The sequence below is a fragment of the Schistocerca serialis genome, chromosome 8 (assembly GCF_023864345.2).
Source record: "Schistocerca serialis cubense isolate TAMUIC-IGC-003099 chromosome 8, iqSchSeri2.2, whole genome shotgun sequence".
NCBI lineage: Eukaryota > Metazoa > Arthropoda > Insecta > Orthoptera > Acrididae > Schistocerca > Schistocerca serialis.
This window is the reverse complement of record NC_064645.1, coordinates 302,698,890-302,717,403: the sequence shown is the minus strand read 5'-3', so window position 1 is coordinate 302,717,403 and position 18,514 is coordinate 302,698,890. Positions and strand designations below refer to the sequence as shown.

The following is an 18,514-nucleotide window of genomic DNA, read 5'->3' as shown; positions in this document are numbered from 1 at the left end:
GTTATTCATAAAATTATTAAGTGGTTCTCAGCAAACGGACTCTCTTTAAATTTTGATAAAACATAGTATATACAGTTCCGTACAGTAAATGGCACAACTCCAGTAATAAATATAGACTATGAACAGAAGTCTGTAGCTAAGGTAGAATTTTCAAAATTTTTGGGTGTGTCCATTGATGAGAGGTTAAACTGGAAGCAACACATTGATGGTCTGCTGAAACGTCTGAGTTCAGCTACGTATGCTATTAGGGTTATTGCAAATTTTGGTGATAAGAATCTCAGTAAATTAGCTTCCTATGCCTACTTTCGTTCACTGCTTTCGTATGGCATCATATTCTAGGGTAATTCATCGTTGAGTAGAAAAGTATTCATTGCTCAAAAACGTACAATCAGAATAATTGCTGGAGCCCACCCACGGTCATCCTGCAGACATCTATTTAAGGATCTATGGATCCTCACAGTAACCTCACAGTACATATATTCACTTATGAAATTTGTTGTTAATAATCCAACCCAGTTCAAAAGTAATAGCAGTGTGCATAGCTATAACACCAGGAGAAAGGATGATCTTCATTATGCAGAGTTAAATCCGACTTTGGCACAGAAAGGGGTAAATTATGCTGCCACAAAAGTCTTTGGTCACCTACCAAACAGCATCAAAAGCCTGACAGATAGCCAACCAACATTTAAAAATAAATTAAAAGAATTTCTAAACGACAACTCCTTCTACTCATTGGCTGAATTTTTAGATATAAATTAAGGGGGAAAAAAAACTTAAACATTAGTGTCATGCAATATTTTGTGTAGTGTAATATCTTGTACAGACATCTTTTATTAACCTGACACGTTCCACATCATTACGAAGTGTCGTATTCATGATCTATGGAACAAGTATTGATCTAATCTAATCTCTGCGTGCTGTTATTCTTTTCTTGACTGCCGAAGGACAAACATCGGCAGACATCCATCTCACAATGAAAAATGGGTATGGGGAAGCATATGTTTCGAAAACCACTGTTGTGCGCCGAAGTTTCCTGCTGCCTCATGCTAACGCACGTCCCCATATCACAAATGTCGAAACGCTGAAGTTACACTAAATCAAGCGGGAGATACTGGAGCATCCGGTCTATAGTACTGAACTCTCCAAATGGTTCAAATGGCTCTGAGCACTATGGGACTTAACATCTATGGTCATCAGTCCCCTAGAACTTAGAACTACTTAAACCTAACTAACCTAAGGACATCACACAACACCCAGCCATCACCTGAACTCTCCCCATGCGATTATCGCGCCTTAGATCGATTAAAGAAGACCGTGAGAGGGCGACGATTACTGTCGTACGGGGACGTGTGACAGAAAGTTACGGACTTCTTCACGCAGCCCTACACGGCGTTATACCAAACACGTATCTTCAACATGCTGCGTTGGTGGGGGGATTTCCTCAGTGCTCACGGCGAATTTGTCTGATTGACATACCGATTGTGGACTATACGGCATTCGAACTGAAACTTTTTGATCGTCCCTTACAGATTGCCTTCAAATTTTGCGCCGTTATTTTGTGTGTTTTCCTTTTCCATTTGGCATCAATAAATTTACTTCTAAAATGCAACACATGAAGAGCTATTTGTTAACAAGTTCCTTACAAAGTGTCTTGTGTCTATCTGGAATCAAATGTGCATATAAACATACAGTAAAATGACAGCTCGCTTCAGTTTTCTTTACAAGTGCAACTAAAAGGCACGTTTTGCTTTCTCCTTTTCAGAGTGCGGAAAGCCTGGCAGAGGCCGGCAAGTTCGGCTGCTACCTGTCCGTCATGCTGGCACAGCTATTCGTCTACTGCTGGTTCGGAGACGAACTCATCACAGAGGTGAGCTGCTACTTGATTGCCGCGATTAAATTGACCTCATGGGAAGCGAAATGTAACACCAAGGATATTGTATGTGTTGGTATATAGCATGTACAGCTGTCAGCAACTGAGTCGGGGACAGCTGCCATGTAGCATGTAAGCGTGTGGCACCTCCTTTAGCTCTGATTACAACTGCAACATACCATGCCGTTGTTCCATGAGACGTGACAAACTTAGGAGAATCATCATTATCCATGGCCGATTAACTACTGCTCACGGAGGGAGTTCGTAGCTTGCTCCAAGGTGCGCACTTTCTGATCAACCCATTAGGTTAAATTTATTTTATTGTAATTAGGATGTAATAATTGCTTTATTGACCTTGTATGGCAATCGGAATCGTAAATTACGGTAGACAGTTGCGTGCCGTAGATGCTCAGCTATGTGACGGCTGACCACTCTCTTTTGCCTGGGAGAGTTTGCAGTCTACCATACGAATTAGTTTAAATGATAGTAAAGAGATGTTCATAGCAGATCATTGTAGAGGAAACCTAATAATAATTTTAATGCTAACTGCCTTTGAGGTGACAATCATACAGGATGTTAGTTCGACATGGAGCTCTTAAATTCGCAGGGATATTAATGTACCTATATTCGCACTATGTAATTACTTTAATTAAATGGCTCTGAGCACTATGGGACTTAACATCTGAGCTCATCAGTCCCCTAGAACTACTTAAACCTAACTAACCTAAGGACATCACACATATCCGTGCCCGAGGCAGGATTCGAACCTGCGACCATAGCAGTCGTGCGGTTCCAGACTGAAGCACCTAGAACCGCTCGGCCACAGCGTACTTTAATTAGCACAGTACTTTTCATCAAAAGTAACGTCATATCCTTTTAATGAGTAGCATGATGAGCGTTGAAAATACTTATCCGCTGTGCTAGTAAAATATGTAACGTTAATATTATAAAAATATTGCAGACAAGGTAAAAAAAAAGCTTAAGTCATTTAGTAATATGTAATCAGAAATTACGTAATGGGTCACAGTTACTACCTATACCTGACTGTAATCAACATAAGCTCATGCATTACAAAATTTGGCTGATTTGCAACTTAAGTATGAAACCTCAGTGTTAACTTGACGAACGAATTTCTGTTTAGATAAGTAGCAGCTTTTACCACTGTAAAAAGATTCGCTTTAAAACATTCAAACAATCAGGATGTTGATTTTTAAGTACACAAATAAACACTTAAGATAAGCATTTCTTCTATAAATAACTTTATTATTACTCATCTTGCAGATCAGATTGTGTCGTGGTTTTTACACTTTTGCTAGTATGGCTTCCACTTTACGTTGTAGTACAGAGAAAAAACACAGTTACATGTCGTAACACAGACCAGACAAAACTGTTGAAGTTTAAGTGATAACGAGATATGTCCAAGAATATTTAACAAATGCTACTGAAACGTGAAGCTGTAGCTTACTATTTGCGGCTCTGAAAGCTGCTGGAACTTCAATTTTGCATGTAGCCAGTCGTGTGTCTCTTGCAGCTTGCAGAGGCTCCTGATCCTCAATACAATTGGACTTCTACTCCACAGTCCGCAGCTCGTGGTCGTGCGGTAGCGTTCTCGCTTCCCGCGCCCGGGTTCCCGGGTTCGATTCCCGGCGGGGTCAGGGATTTTCTCTGCCTCGTGATGACTGGGTATTGTGTGCTGTCCTTAGGGTAGTTAGGTTTAAGTAGTTCTAAGTTCTAGGGGACTGATGACCATAGATGTTAAGTCCCATAGTGCTCAGAGCCATTTGAACCATTTTTTTTTCTACTCCACAATAGCTCCGAGCAAACCTCTTCTTACGTAATACACCGTTTAGCTGCACATTTTATAAAATGGTTCAAATGGCTCTGAGCACTATGTGACTTAAACATCTATGGTCATCAGTCCCCTAGAACTTAGAACTACTTAAACCTAACTAACCTAAGGACAGCACACAACACCCAGTCATCACGAGGCAGAGAAAATCCCCGACCCCGCCGGGAATCGAACCCGGGATCCCGGGCGTGGGAAGCGAGAACGCTACCGCACGACCACGAGCTGCGGACTGCACTTTTTATAAATTAAATTACACTCGTGATCAGAAAAAAGAGAACACCTGGAACGACTAGACAGAGGACGATTGTATTTACAGGACATGCACATTAGTATGATCTGCAGAAATGATTAACGTTTTAGTTACCTGGGTTCAGTACGTGTCCTGTTGCTAGTAGGCACATGGTCTAACATGGGCACTGATAACTTGTTCCATTCGTGAAAGTATAGACGCGTATAATGCGCGAATGGCATTCTGTGGTATAGCTATCCATGCTGCATTCTCCAGCTTGCAAAGTTCAAATGGCTCTGAGCACTATGGGACTTAACATCTATGGTCATCAGTCCCCTTGCAAAGTTCACCTGTGGTGGGTGGCATTGGGTCACAGCGCTGCACTAGTCGTTTCCCCATATCCCACATATTTTCGTTTGGTGACATGTCTGATGATCTGACAGGCCAGGGGAAAAGATAACATCATGTGACAGCAAGAAGGCACGTGTTCATGTAGTAACATGTAGTCGTGCATTGTCTTGCTGAAAAATGGCGTCTGTGGTGGTGTGCAGAAAGGCTATGGCTAGGTGTCACTGGGTGTCTTTCAAGTAGGTTACACCAGTGACAGTGGCCTGGACAAGGATCAATTGTGATTTGTGGCTGTACCCAATAGCACTTCACACCATAAGGCCTCGAGTGGCCGCAGATGTCGTGTGCGAATGCAGTCAATGGGATGCCGCTCTTCCCGTCTGCGGCGAACCAAAATGCGACAATCATTTTGAAACAAACAGAACCTGGATTCGTGATAAGTCACTATCAGATGCCATTCCTGTTCCCAGTGATGTCTTTTCATATATCATTGCCGTCTAGCATGTTTCGGTATATTCATTAAAGTTAGGGGAGAAGTGGATGACGTACACGTAGCCCATGTCATGAGAAACGGCTACGGACTGTCACCTCTGATAGTGTGAGATGTTTTGCACCGTTCCACTGTTGCGCCGGAGCCGTGGAGGACGCAAATCAGTCCTGCAATGGCGTTCGGATGAGTCGTCGATCTTCTTGGGGGTGGCCTGGGAGGTACCACCTGACCCATCTCGTCGAGTTCTACGGCGTTGCGTGATCCATTCTGCACACACCCGTTGTACTGTCGATACACTTCGTCCAGCACGTGCAGAAGTTTTCTGGATGGATGCATCATATTCTCTCATGTCAATATTGCGCCCTCTTTCAGACTCACTGATTTGACGGTAGGGCTCGCGCATACATCTGCGAGGCATCGTGCACGTCTGTTCAAGTCACCATGATCTATTACCTTCGGTTTATAGCGACAACTGAAGACGTAGGCATATTTTACCGGTAGGGGGTGTTGCGCCGCGAAATCGATGTTGAACTTGAATCGGCCGCCCGACGTTGTACAAATGCTAATGATTTCTGCAAAAGATACGAATGTACATGTCCTGTGAATATTAACGCCCTATCCCTAGTCGTTCAAGGTGTTCTGATTTTTCTGAACATGAGTGTAGTAACACCATTTCGCAGTCATCTGAGGATAATTTTGACAGTGCTCGAGTTTAACTATACAAACACCATACGCGCGCACTGTACTACTTAGACAATCCTTGTTCTAGAGTTATCTCTTCTCAAAAAGGTCGTGATGCCACCGCTCATATTAATATACGTGAATACGGTTGGCAATTGGTACTTATTTCTAAAGCCAAGATTGTTGATAATACACAATATATAATGTTACAGTCGTTTTAAGACTCTAAGATCCTTAGAAAAATAAACGGAACACGATATATGTAATTATTTCTTAATATATTCTAGTAAATGTGTTACTTAGCTTGTTTGCAATTTCTGTCAAGAAGTGGTAACACATTACCAGCGATTTGTAACACACCAGTTTTTACAATCAGATTGCGTCATTGCAACAGCTAGATGGAACTCCTTCGGCGGTGCCAACTGTTGTTTTTCAACGTTATGATGTGTAAGGACGAACAATTAACGTGATCGAAATTTAGTAATTGTGTTAACGAAGATATTGCTTAGTGTTGTAATGATACCTGTATCGGTACAACCTCCCGCTCGAAGGCGGAAGACGGGTGCCCATTGTCATAGAATTCAAATGACTTGCGGCCACAGAAGCAAACTCATGACCGTGCAGTGTCCTCCAAACCATTCTGACACATTCTGGGTTCGATGGGTTGGTGCATTACTGCAGAATGCTGTAGTTGGACGCACTTGGACTGTCAGTAGGTTTCTGTGTTATTCGCCAGAGAGAGAAAGACGATGCAGGACGAATCAAGACACTAATTTCTTCATCTCCTGACATCTATTGTAGCTTCCTCTTCGTATATTTATGGTGATTCTTGATTTGAATAGGCTGGCCTCGTGGCCGAGCGGTTCTAGGCGCTTCAGTCTGGAACCGCGCGACCGCTACGGTCGCATGTTCGAATCCTGCCTCGGGCATGGATGTGTGTGATGTCCTTAGATTAGTTAGGTTTAAGTATTTCTTAGTTCTAGGGGACTGATGACCTCAGATGTTAAGTCCCATAGTGCTCAGAGCCACTTCAACCTTTTTTTTTAATTTGATTTTTTTTTTTTTTTTTGCAACGATCGGATGTGGGTAAGGGATGGTTAACAGAGAGAAATGCTTAGTATGAAGTCTGGCCGTGTACTTAAACGACAACCTTATTTTCTCAGTTTCTCAAACGGAGTGAAAAAGTTGCTTTGAAAAGGTAACAGTTCATACCATTTACTTCGTTTATTGAGGTAGTAGGTAGTACACTCTCTAACGAAGGCTAGACAGAACCATGCTCACATCAGCAGTTAAATTTAATTACATTTTCACAGTGTGCTATTGTCGAAGTGTTTTTCCAAACTGTAGTAACGCGTTTTAAAAGCTCATTTTAAACTTAATGTTTGTTATAATAATAATATAACCTGCCAGCAGAGACTACTGGGTAATAACGACGATACAGATTTGTCCATTGATTTTGTGCGTAATCACACTCATCCTCCTCGAATAAACCGCTAAATCATTCACTTTGCAGTATCATTCGATAGGAAACTTACGAACTCGTATTTTATGAAAATTTGTGAACTGTCCATATGAGTTTGTGCGACTGGACGGCATACGACCCTTACCACGCTGAGCCTCAACATCGGTTCTCATAAAAGTAAGCGAGCGGTAGTGCTTGATCTCTATGCAAGGGAACAGCATCATGCCTCCTGTTGGGAAAAGCGAGCTCAGTTCCGAATGTTCTAGAGCAGGGGTACGACTGTCTGTCATACCTTTGTTTGTAGCAGCATATCCTACATTCTTTAGTTACCAAGGACGTGTATGAACTGAATATGGTCTGTCAGTGGGGGTAGTCTGCTATGCTTGTGGGAAACACCAAAGAAAGGAAGTGATAAAACAATTAGCACTGGACATCTTGCCTTATTGTTAGAATCTCATGTTGTGGAACTGATAGTTATACTAAAAACTCAGCTCATTTAATTAAGAGATAAATGTGAGCTCCAAGCAACATTCTTGTCATTCTTGATGTTGTGTCGTTATTTCGCATGCTTCCGGTGAACGAAGCTGGATAAAACTGAAGACATTCGCCATGAAATATTACAAGCTGCGAGGGGTATGAAAGTAGCTATTGGCAAGTGCCCCGTTTTGAAGAAAACTCTTCATCTACATCCACAATCCACACGTAAGTGTCTGGCAGAGTGTTCTTCGAACAACCTTCAGACAATTTCTCTACCGCTATACTCTCTAACAAAGCTTAAGAAAAGTGAATATTTAAATCTTTGTGTAACAGCTCTGCTTTCTCTTATGTTATTATGAGGATCATTTCTCCCTATGTAGTCTGGCGAAAAAAATAGAAAACAAAAAATATCACATTCACAGGAAAAGTTGTGAGATATCAAGTTCTCGCCGCATTGGAAAACGCATTTGTCTTAATATTGCCACCACAACTCGGCTATCACATCCGTGGCACCCCCTATCCTACTTCGCTATAATGCAAAACGAGCTGTCATTCCTTAGACTTTATCAGTGTCCTCTGTCAATCGTTTCTGGTACGAATTGCGTGTCGTAAAGCAGTAATCTAGCACAGGAAGGACAAGCGTAATGTAGGCAGTCCCGTTAGTAGACGTGTTTCATCTTCTAAGTGCTCTCCCAATAAAATGTACTCTTTGGTTTACCTTCTCCACAACGTTTTCTACGTCATCTCCCCAGTTTAAGTTTTTGTAATTGGAATTCCTAGGTATTTGGTTGAACTGACTGCCTTTAAATTCGTGGAATTTATCGTGTAACCGAAATTTATCGGATTTCTTTTCGTACCCATGTGGATCATCCCATGTTTTTCCTCATTTGGAGAAAATTCCCACTTTTCACACCATAAAAATACCTGGTCTAAATAATTTTGCAACTCGTTTAGACCTTCTAATGACTGTATTATACGGTATTACATGCAAACAATCTAAGAGGGCCGTTCGGATTGTCTCCTAACTCGTTTATGTAGATTAGGAACAACAGAGGGCCTCTAACACTTTCTTGGGGAACCGCGAATATCGCTTCAGTTTGATGTTTTCAATCGATTACTGTCTACTGTCAGCTCTCTGAAAAGAAATCACGAATCCAGTCGCACAACTGAAGCGATAATCCATAAACTGCCCATTTGATTAAATGTGCCTTGTGAGGAACTGAGTCAAAACCTTCTGGAAATCTAAAAATCCGTTGTAGACGGTATTCATTACTTAGTGGGAATAAAGAGCTGGATGTGTTTCGCAAAAACGATTTTTCTGAATCTGTGCTGAGTATGTGCCAATAGACCGTTTTCATCAAGATAATTCTTGTTTAAAATTATAAAAAATGTAGTAACCAATTGTGGAAATATAATTTATTTATTTTGTTGCAAATTTTGTTGTAAATGATGTAACTATATTTTATTGTCATTTTTTCGTTTGTTAAAGCAGTTGTTGTTTATGTCCTGTCTCTTGTATTTGTTTTAGTACCTGTGATGACTGATATCAGTCAAAATAGATTTGCAACAAGATAAGTAGATTATGTTTCCGCGACTTGTTGCTACAGTCTTTATAATTTCATATTCCACGGTCTCTGCACAGAAAGGAAACCTTATGGAGCCCAACATTCAAATTCTTGTTTATGCTAAGTGTATGGAGTAGTTCAACGCTGTTTACGACATACTACAGTCGTATTTCCTATTGGATTTCTAAGCGACAGTCAAGCATCGAACGAACTCGGAGCGAGGCATGAAAAAAATATCATCGCAACACAAGACAGGAGCCAGTAACATGATAACGTCATTGGAGTTATACAGGAATTGACTTCCTCAATCTGTATCTTGATTCGGGAATAGCTGCTGTTCCTAGTTGTTAACTGCGTGTGAATGACAGATGTCAATCGGCACATCGGTCCACACAAAAAAATACATAATCAGCCGTATTAACTGAGTTCATATCTCGTAAGATTATCACTTCTAACCTCCTCGCTTCTAAACTCATCTCTCCTAAACAAGGAGCACAACACATGTAGAGTGTCATGAACATAAGAACATTCCCGTTGGTTGCAAACATCCAGGATGATCGAGGGATAACTTACTTGGAAAGTAACAGAATACAGATGTGGTCTAGTATCGTTTCTTACAGAGGCGTAACACAGAAACCTGCTAGCAAGTTATGTATGCAGGCTTGTTTGAGCATTGCATTCTGCTGGAGATCTGTATGTTCATTTGAGTCGTCTTCATCGTAATGTGCTCGCTTTGAATCCTTTTCCAAGTGGACTCTCTCGGTTATGGGAAGCTATTGTACAGTCGAGCAATGACATTCTTCTCAGATCAAAGTTTTTCACATTTCGATATGACCTAATATATCTTCTATAGCAATATCTCTCTTAATCCTAACTCAGTAATGTGTCAATGGCAAAACTGCACAAAGCATTCCAAGAAAGAATGGTTTAGATGAGCAAAAACAAGTTGTTCAACTTCACTCAGAGCTCCTCTTAATGTCAGGACTCCACTAAGGGTTTTTGTATTAATTAATTACATGCGTCATAGACGTCCTTGTCACTTTCGTTGAGTAACAAAAATTGATAGTTACATACTACGAATGAAGGCAACTTTCATTATCGAGGATGCATAAGGGAACTGACGTCGCTACACTGTAATACTGTTTCGCGCTACAGAAGTTGTCTGATGTTCTTTTGCAGAGCGAGAATGTTAGCACGGTGGTCTACTCGACAGTGACGTCACTGCAGGGATACCCCGTGTCTCTGAAGCGGTCTCTGCTCCTCATGATGACGCGCGCTCAGCGCCCTCTTCACATTACGGCTGCAGGGTTCTTCGATCTCTCCAGGGAGTCTTTTGTGAAGGTAAGCAGCACCGTACCCCCCCCCCCCTCCCCCACCCCTCCGCCTTCACGCACGCTTCACCTGAGTGTCGTCAATTGCCGCTACGTATCCAACCAATCTCGGCTTTGCGCCATGTTCAAAAGTACGAGGGTTAGAACTGTGATAGAGGAAACTATTTATTTACAGCTCGTACAAATTAGATACGTGTCTCAAAGTTTTACTGACATTCCCTGTCTCTATCTCTCTATTACTCTTTCTCTCTCTCTCTCTCTCTCTCTCTCTCTGTCTCTTGAGTCCATAATACCAACTACGAGTCTGGAGCATTGGTCCTACTTCCGTAGACTGATGAGCTACACAACAGGGCGAAACCTTTCAGATATAAAAAAACTGCAAGATGGAAAAACTAGACCAGTTATTCTTTGCACTTACACTGACATGACAATTGAAGAAGCCTCATCTTCAAAACTATCCAGACGATCTGAATTTTGTAACATTTTGAAAAATATGTATAGATATTGACAATCCTGAAATATTACGACATCTGTATTATTTACCAAAGAATACACACGCTTCACCTGAGTCTCGTAAATTGCCGCTACGTATCTAACAATCTCAGCTTTGCGCCATGTTCAAAAGTACGAGGGTTGGAACTGTAATAGAGGAAACTATTTATTTACAGTTCGTACAAAATACATAGTGTTTCAGTGTTTTACTGACCTTCTAAGTAGTCACCAGCATTGGGCATAACCCGTCGCCAACGATGTGGAAGTCGTAGGCTACTCTTAGCAGAGCCATTTGTGTTGACAGTTCGACCAGTGCGGTCTATTGCCCGACGAATTTGTAGCAGTTCTGAAGCGAATGCCGTGAAGTGTTTCCTTCAGTTTAGAAATCGAGTTGAGCTCACGAGGGCTTAAGTCAGGGGAGAGCAGTCGGTGGTATAGCACATAGTAGCCCAATCAGTCAAACAAATCAGTAAAGCTTGCACTGTACGTGCTTGAGCATTGTCCTGCAAAATGATGGTCAGGTCCTGCAGAAAGTGTCATCACTTCTGTCTCTTTGCTGTTCATTTTTGGAACACAACCTACGACCAGCTTAGAGACAGAAGTGATGACTCTTTCTCCAGGACCTGACCATTATTTTGCGGGACAATGCTGGAGCAGGTACAGTGCAAGCCGTTACTGATTTGTTTGACTGATAGGGCTGCTAAGTGCTCTTCCGCCTACTGCACTCCCCTGATTTAAGCCCTCGTGAGTTCAACTCGATTTCGGAACTGAAGGAAACATGAAATGCCTGGGTTAGCAGGACAGAGCGGATTAAGTTGTGGAAAGGGGTCCAAAATAAGTTCCTGTCAGTTGCACTCAAATACACACTTTATTTGTCAACACACAATATTACAACAACGATGTAAACATTTAAAACTTAAATCGACCTCCCTTGATTAACTTTAGATCGGCTGTAGGCCACACTCAAAATCCAATACACAAGGCCTAAGCAAAAAATTAAAATACAAGGTTCTTCTGGAGGTTTCACCCAAAAATATTTTCTAAATCTTCAATCTAAACAGGCTGAAGGCCTTATCAATTTAATTTTAATGGAACATGGCTGGAGGCTGCATATTAAGCAGTTAGAAGTTTCAATTTTAAAAGGCAGAAGGCCGTATCTTATTACATTTCATGCAAAATGGAAAGACAAGAACATTAATTTAAGAGATATTAAAACTCGGCTGCACATTAGAAAATAATTAAACGGCTTAAGCCCTAGAAAGAAGAGTTTCAATTTTGAAAGGCAGAAGGCCTCATCTTAAAAAATTTCGTACAAAATTCTGCTGAAGGCCCCTATAAAAGATAACAAACCCATGCCTTAATGGCAAGGCAGGAACATTAAGAGATATTAATACTCGGCTGAAGGCGGCATATCAACAAAATATGTTTAACGAGTTAAGGCGTAGAAAAAGAGTTTCAAATTAAAAGGCAGAAGGCCTTATCTTAAAACATTTCATGCAAAATGGCAAGACAAGAACATTAATTTAAGAGTTATTAAAACTCCTCTGAACACTGCACATCAACCAAATAACTAAAATCCAAACAGGGAAATTACTATGTAACACACAAGGAACGCCGTTCAGAAGTTTCCAAGGGGCGGCCTGGGATTGTAACACTACCGCCCGTTAGGTGAGACAGGCAGCCTGTCCAACGACTTCTTAATCTGAAGGCAACCCAACCAACAGACAGCCAACTGACTAATCAACTTTGGAAAACAGCAAAAAGTGTATATATTGTTACGATACTTTTGAACTAGGTTATAATTTACGCAATTCAGGTCAAGCTCGTGTATTTTTTTAGATAAATAATACAGATGTGGTAATATTGCAGTATTGATAAAACTTTTGCGTATTTTTGGTAAATAATTCAGGTCGTTCTGACACTTTAGAATATGGCACGAAAATAATTTTTGAATACTCTTGACCACGACATGTTTTGGATTGTGACATCAGTATGGCTGCAAAGCGTAGCTGGGCTCGTTCCGCTAGCTTGAATTTTTTAAATTTTCCAACACAGCCGTCTTGAATAATTTTAAAAGATCCATGACCACCATCTTGCTTTTTTTGAAATGTCTTCCATAGTCATTACGGAATTTTCAGCGTCTTCATCGCAGAAAAGTAGCATGTGTTTGAACAGTGTGCCATAGTCTGCATATCATTCTGTTCTTCTGAATGTCATATAATCTCGCCATACTGTCGCTTGGAACAGCAACCAACACACTCAGAACACACTATTTGTTTCGGTCTGTAATCGAACTTTTATTTTGTTTATTGACTATCTGTTTCAGGAGCAAGTACCATCAACAGGCCATCTCCCAGCACACAGTCACCAAGATTGTTCAAACAAACGGGTGAATTATTGACAAAAAATAAGCCTTTCAGTTGGAACAAAGTGAAGTAACTAACTTAACATCTTTGATAGCAGCTCAGGTAGAACACGTTTAAAAAGGTTTTATCTCATCGTTGGGTATAAAGGGGCATATAAAGTATGTGGCGTTGAGAAGCGACTGAAAGAGTTGAAAACAAGTTAGTTTCCAGGTCCGGATGGAATCCCAATTCGATTTTACAGAGTGTAGTACTCTTCGACTTCTTTTAGCCATTAGCCCTTACTTATTTTGAATTTATCGTATCTATCGGCCAGGAGAAAGTCCCAAGCGATTGATAAAAAGCGCATGTGACTACTGTATGAAAGAAGAGTAAAGGAATAAAAATTACAAACCAACTTCTTTAGCGCCGATTTGTCGCCAAGCTGTTGATAATATTCTGTATCCGAATAAAATAATTAACCTTGAGACAGAGAAGCCTCTGCCAACAAATTAGTACGCGTTTAGAAAGCATCGCCCGTGCGAATTACAACTTACCTTTTCCTCGTAAAGTATCCTGCGAGCGATGAATGAAGGTTACCGGGCGCGTTCCCGGACATGGAGGCGACCTATCTAAAAAAAAAAAAAAAAAAAAAAAAATGGTTCAAATGTCTCTGAGCACTATGGGACTCAACTTCTGAGGTCATCAGTCCTCTAGAACTTAGAACTAGTTAAACCTAACTAACCTAAGGACATCACACACATCCATGCTCGAGGAAGGATTCGAACCTGCGACCGTAGCGGTCACGCGGTTCCAGACTGCAGGGCCTAGAACCGCACGGCCACTTCGGCCGGCCTTTTAACGGAGGTCCGAGCATCCGGAATAAGCTGTCATATATGTGACTAGTTCGAAAACCTCTTAAGCTGAGCATTGTCCTGGGCACGAGACAAGACTATCATCGGCAGTGGCCCATGGAAGTGTTACAGGACCACTCTCGTCCTCTCTATACATAATCTGTCTGACAAAAAGTGAGCACCAATCTGCAGTTGATTGCTGATGACGCTGTAGTGTATGGGAAACCGACAATCAGTGACTCTAGAAGGATGCAGGATTTCTTTGATTCTTTGTTTGCTTTGATAATGGCAACTTTCTCTAAATGTATAATAATGTACGCTAATCGAAACGAATAGGAAAAACAACCCTGTAATCTTCGAGTACAGTGTTAGTCGTGTGCTGCCTGTCACAGACACGTCGACCAAACATATAAGCCCAACGTTGCAAAATGACATGAAACAGAATGTTTGTACGAGGTCAGTAGTAGGGAGGGAGAATGGTTGTCTTCGGTTTGTAATTATAAAAAAATTATTACTCCTCCATAAAGGAGATTGCATGCAAAGTATTATAATCGGATATGAATAACAAAGTGATTGACAGCGAAGCACAGTTGAACGTGCAAGGGGGCGACGTTATCGGATTACCAGTGCTTGCAGGCCTGCGCCCTTCTTCCTGGACTATCTTCTCACCCTCGCTTTACAGGATCGTCATATCCCTGTGGCTTAACAAACACACTTTCCTTCGTCCGTCTTCCTAAGGCCTTACTCCCGCTGCAATGCGGCCTTGTTACTATTGATTTGGCAGTGTTAGTTGCAGAGAGTGGCCAGATGCCCTTCCTGCCGCCCCCTGAGCCCCCAGGGACGGGATTGGAGCACCGGAGCTGTCTGTAATGTAAGCCATGAGATTGTGCGAACGTGTATCAAATGTCTGCGTGTCATGTAACTGAGGCGGAAAGTGGGGACCAGCCCGAAATTCACGTAGCAGGATGTGGAAAACCGTCTAAAAACCACATCCAGGCTGGCCAGCCTACCGGCCCTCGTCCTAATCCGCCGGGCGGATTCGATCTGGGGCTGGCGCACCTATCCTATGCCAGGGATCAGCGCATTACCACTGTCGGCTACCATGGCGGGTTCGCTTAGCAAACACACTCTTGTGTATAAAATGATACCATGTTCCTATTATTTATAAATCTTAGCAAAAACAACAGGAAGAGCACTGATTCTGCGATAAGCAGAGTGAACAACGTTCAGCTGTCGTATGCGATATATAAGGGGTGCTAAAATAAATCTGAATTGTTCATAGAAATACAATAACTAAGCACACTAACATAATATAAACTGCTTGAGTACTTAGCAGTCACTGAAGTGTACTACAGAGTGTCATAATTGTCCAGAGGTGTATTCCTTAATAATGAGATGAGTACACACCATTCAAACAGAAAAATAAAAACAAGGCAAAGGGAATATCTCACTTGGTTCAGGATCATTTTGTTCCTCGACACTGTCGTTATCTGAGCCCTCGTCAGTGGAGGAGCCTTTCGAAATGCCCAAGGATGTAATTATATTTTCTGTATTACTCTCAACAATCGCTGCACTTTTCCACGCTTTATTAACAAGTGTTTCTATGTGGCGTAACGCATTTCTCCACTTCTCTGGCGTTATTTGTGCCACTCTTCCTCTGATAGTCTTCGAATTTCTGCGACAGTCAAGCCTTTTCTTTAGGCCACGTAATTTTTAATTTGTGCCCTAATCACTTCAATGGCGTTAAAGTGGCAGCGGTACGGTGGAAGCCTAAGAAGCCTGTGGCCATGTTCTTTAACTACCTCGTCCACAACAGACTGTTGAAAGCGTGGCTTATTTTTCTTTACTATTTCCATGAGATCCGCCTTTCATATATTGTCCTGAATCTTCACGTAGAGGCGTTTCAACCATTCCACAATGTCGGCTTTTCTCGTTGTCATCGGAGCTTTATTTTTAGTAACTGAATGGTACAGGGCATTATCCATTGTAATGACAGACGGCTGATTTAAGTTTTGCAGTAGTTGCTACTTGAAGCAATTCAGGAAACCATCGTGGTTCATCTTCCCGTATTCGTTTGATTTTCCTCAGTTTGAAACGAGGGGACAGTTATGTATGAAATCAGATGCGGTTCCAGCATACAACACAATAATTCTTGCAACCTTTCCGAATAGAACAGCAGAACTTAAATATATGCTATAATCTGTCCAGTCTTTCCTGACAGGATGACCAGGGTTTATCCAGGTTTAGTCGAGCCACACAATGTCTTCAAACGGCACTTTAACTATAGTTATTAAAAATCGTCAACGCCACGGGACGATGTCGCCTCTCTCCATTATAGTTTTCCGTCATTAATTTTTTTATATCGAAAACCGAGGGCTATGAAAATCGTTAACAAAGACTTTTTGGTGCCACTTAGTAACTCTGCCTTGCGAAGAATAACACACAATTTCTTAATAGTTGAATTTTCTTTTCTCTCGTAATACCCATACATGTAGCTACTGTTGAAAGTAGTGCAAGTTTGTTACATGTGGTTCTGTCCTTCTCTTATTTCCCGGAGTCTGAATTTTGGATGATCCAGGCTCTTTCCTTTCTGCACAGTATTTATCTTCACAAATTTTGACGGCAGTATTTTTGTGCATCTTCAAGGCGTCTGCAGCTCTTTCGAATACCTTCGTTAGGGGAAACAGACATGCCCCATTGCCTCTCTCTTTCTCGAAATATTCTCCCAGCGAGCACACAAACTCACGTGTCTGACCATGCAAAACATGATAGATTTCTGAACTTTCCGTTTAGCAGCCACATTTTTTTGCACCTTTCCACTACAAGCTTCAGACATTCCGTAGCGCAAAATAAACTCGCCCCTCACAGAAACAAAGCACACAACAAACGGCCCACAACTGTTTCCGTTGCCGGCCACGAGTGACGTCTACAACTGGCTACAGTAGCCACTATCTGCAGGAGCAGAGAGATTTCATAACGGTGAACGGAAGAGGGGGCGACACCAACCACCTTCTGTGATTGATTGTTACTCAAGAACAACCAGACGTCAATCACTTCGTTATTCTGATTGTGGTATAGTGCCACCCATTCTAGAGTATTGCTTTAGCGTTTCTGGTCCCCAGCAGGTCGGATTATACACTCATGCTCATAAATTAAGGATAATGCTGATACATGGTGAAACAACGCTCTGGTGGGCGGTTTTCGGGTTTAAATCACCTTTGGGTTTGACCATGCGGTGCATTTGACCTTCATCGTCACACGGTGGCGCTGGCAGCAGTGCACATACGCAGAGGTGTGTTGGTGCATGCCAGAGTACGGTGCAGCGAGTAAGTGTGCAGACGTTTTCAGACGTGCTAATGGTGACTGTGTGTTGAAAATGGCTCAAAGAACACATACTGATGCCGTCATGAGGGGTAGAATACAAGGGCGACTGGAGACTGGTCAAACACAGCAGGTTGTAGCATGGGCCCACCGTGTGCCACAAAGTGTGATCTCGAGATCATGGCAACAATTTCAGCAGACAGGAAACGTGTCCAGGCGCTACAGTACGGGACGTCCACACTGTACAACACCACAAGAAGACCGATATCTCACCATCAGTGCCCGCAGACGGCCATGGAGTACTGCAGGTAGCCTTGCTCGGGAACTTACCGCAGCCACTGGAACAGTTGTCTCCAGACACACAGTCTACAGACGACTGAACAGACATGGTTTATTCCCCTAGAGACCTGCAAGGTACATTCCATTGTCCCTGGTCACAGGAGAGCCCGTAAAGCCTGGTGTCAAGAACACAGTACATGGTCATTGGAACAGTGGTCCCAGGTTATGATCACGGACGAGTCCAGTTATAGTCTGATCAGTGATTCTCGCCGAGTTTTCATCTGGCGTGAACCAGAAATCAGATACCAAACCATTAATGTCCTTGAAAGGGACTTGTGTGGAGGTCGTGGTTTGATGGCGTGGGGTGGGATTATGATTGGTGCACGTATACCACAGCATGTCTTTGACAGAGGAACTGTATCACGTCAGGTGCATCGGGACTTTATTTTGCACCAGTACGTTCGCCTTTTCAGGAGTGCAGTGGCTCCCACCTTCCTCCTATGGATGATAACGCGCGACCCCATCCAGCTGCTATCGCGGAGGAGTACCTAGAAACAGAAGATTTCAGGCGAATGGAGTGGCCTGGATGTTCTCCAGACTTAAACCCCATCGAGCACGTCTGGGATGCTCTCGGTCGACGTATCGCTGCACGTCTTCAAACCCCTACGGCACTTCAGGAGCTCCGACAGGCACTGGTGCAAGAATGGGAGGCTATACCCCAGCAGTTGCTCGACCACCTGATTCAGAGTATGCAAAATCGTTCTGCGGTCATTATACGTGTGCATGGTGATCATGTCCCATATTGATGTCGGGGTACATGCGCAGAAAACAGTGGCGTTTTGGCGTTTTATAGAACGTGTTTCAGGACGGTTTTCTCAACTTATCACCAATACCGTGGACTTACAAATCTGTGTCGTGGGTGTT

At 42.3% G+C, this 18,514-nt stretch overlaps 1 protein-coding gene across 1 annotated transcript in view; it reads left to right on the top strand.

Moving 5' to 3' along the window:
* LOC126416982 (odorant receptor Or2-like) overlaps positions 1-18,514 on the top strand; it is a 38,319-nt gene that overhangs the window by 18,501 nt on the left and 1,304 nt on the right. The window contains exons 3-4 of the mRNA XM_050084867.1: positions 1,763-1,867; positions 10,151-10,312. Of these exons, the coding sequence (XP_049940824.1) occupies positions 1,763-1,867; positions 10,151-10,312 (267 nt within the window). The remainder of the gene's footprint in view (positions 1-1,762; positions 1,868-10,150; positions 10,313-18,514) is intronic.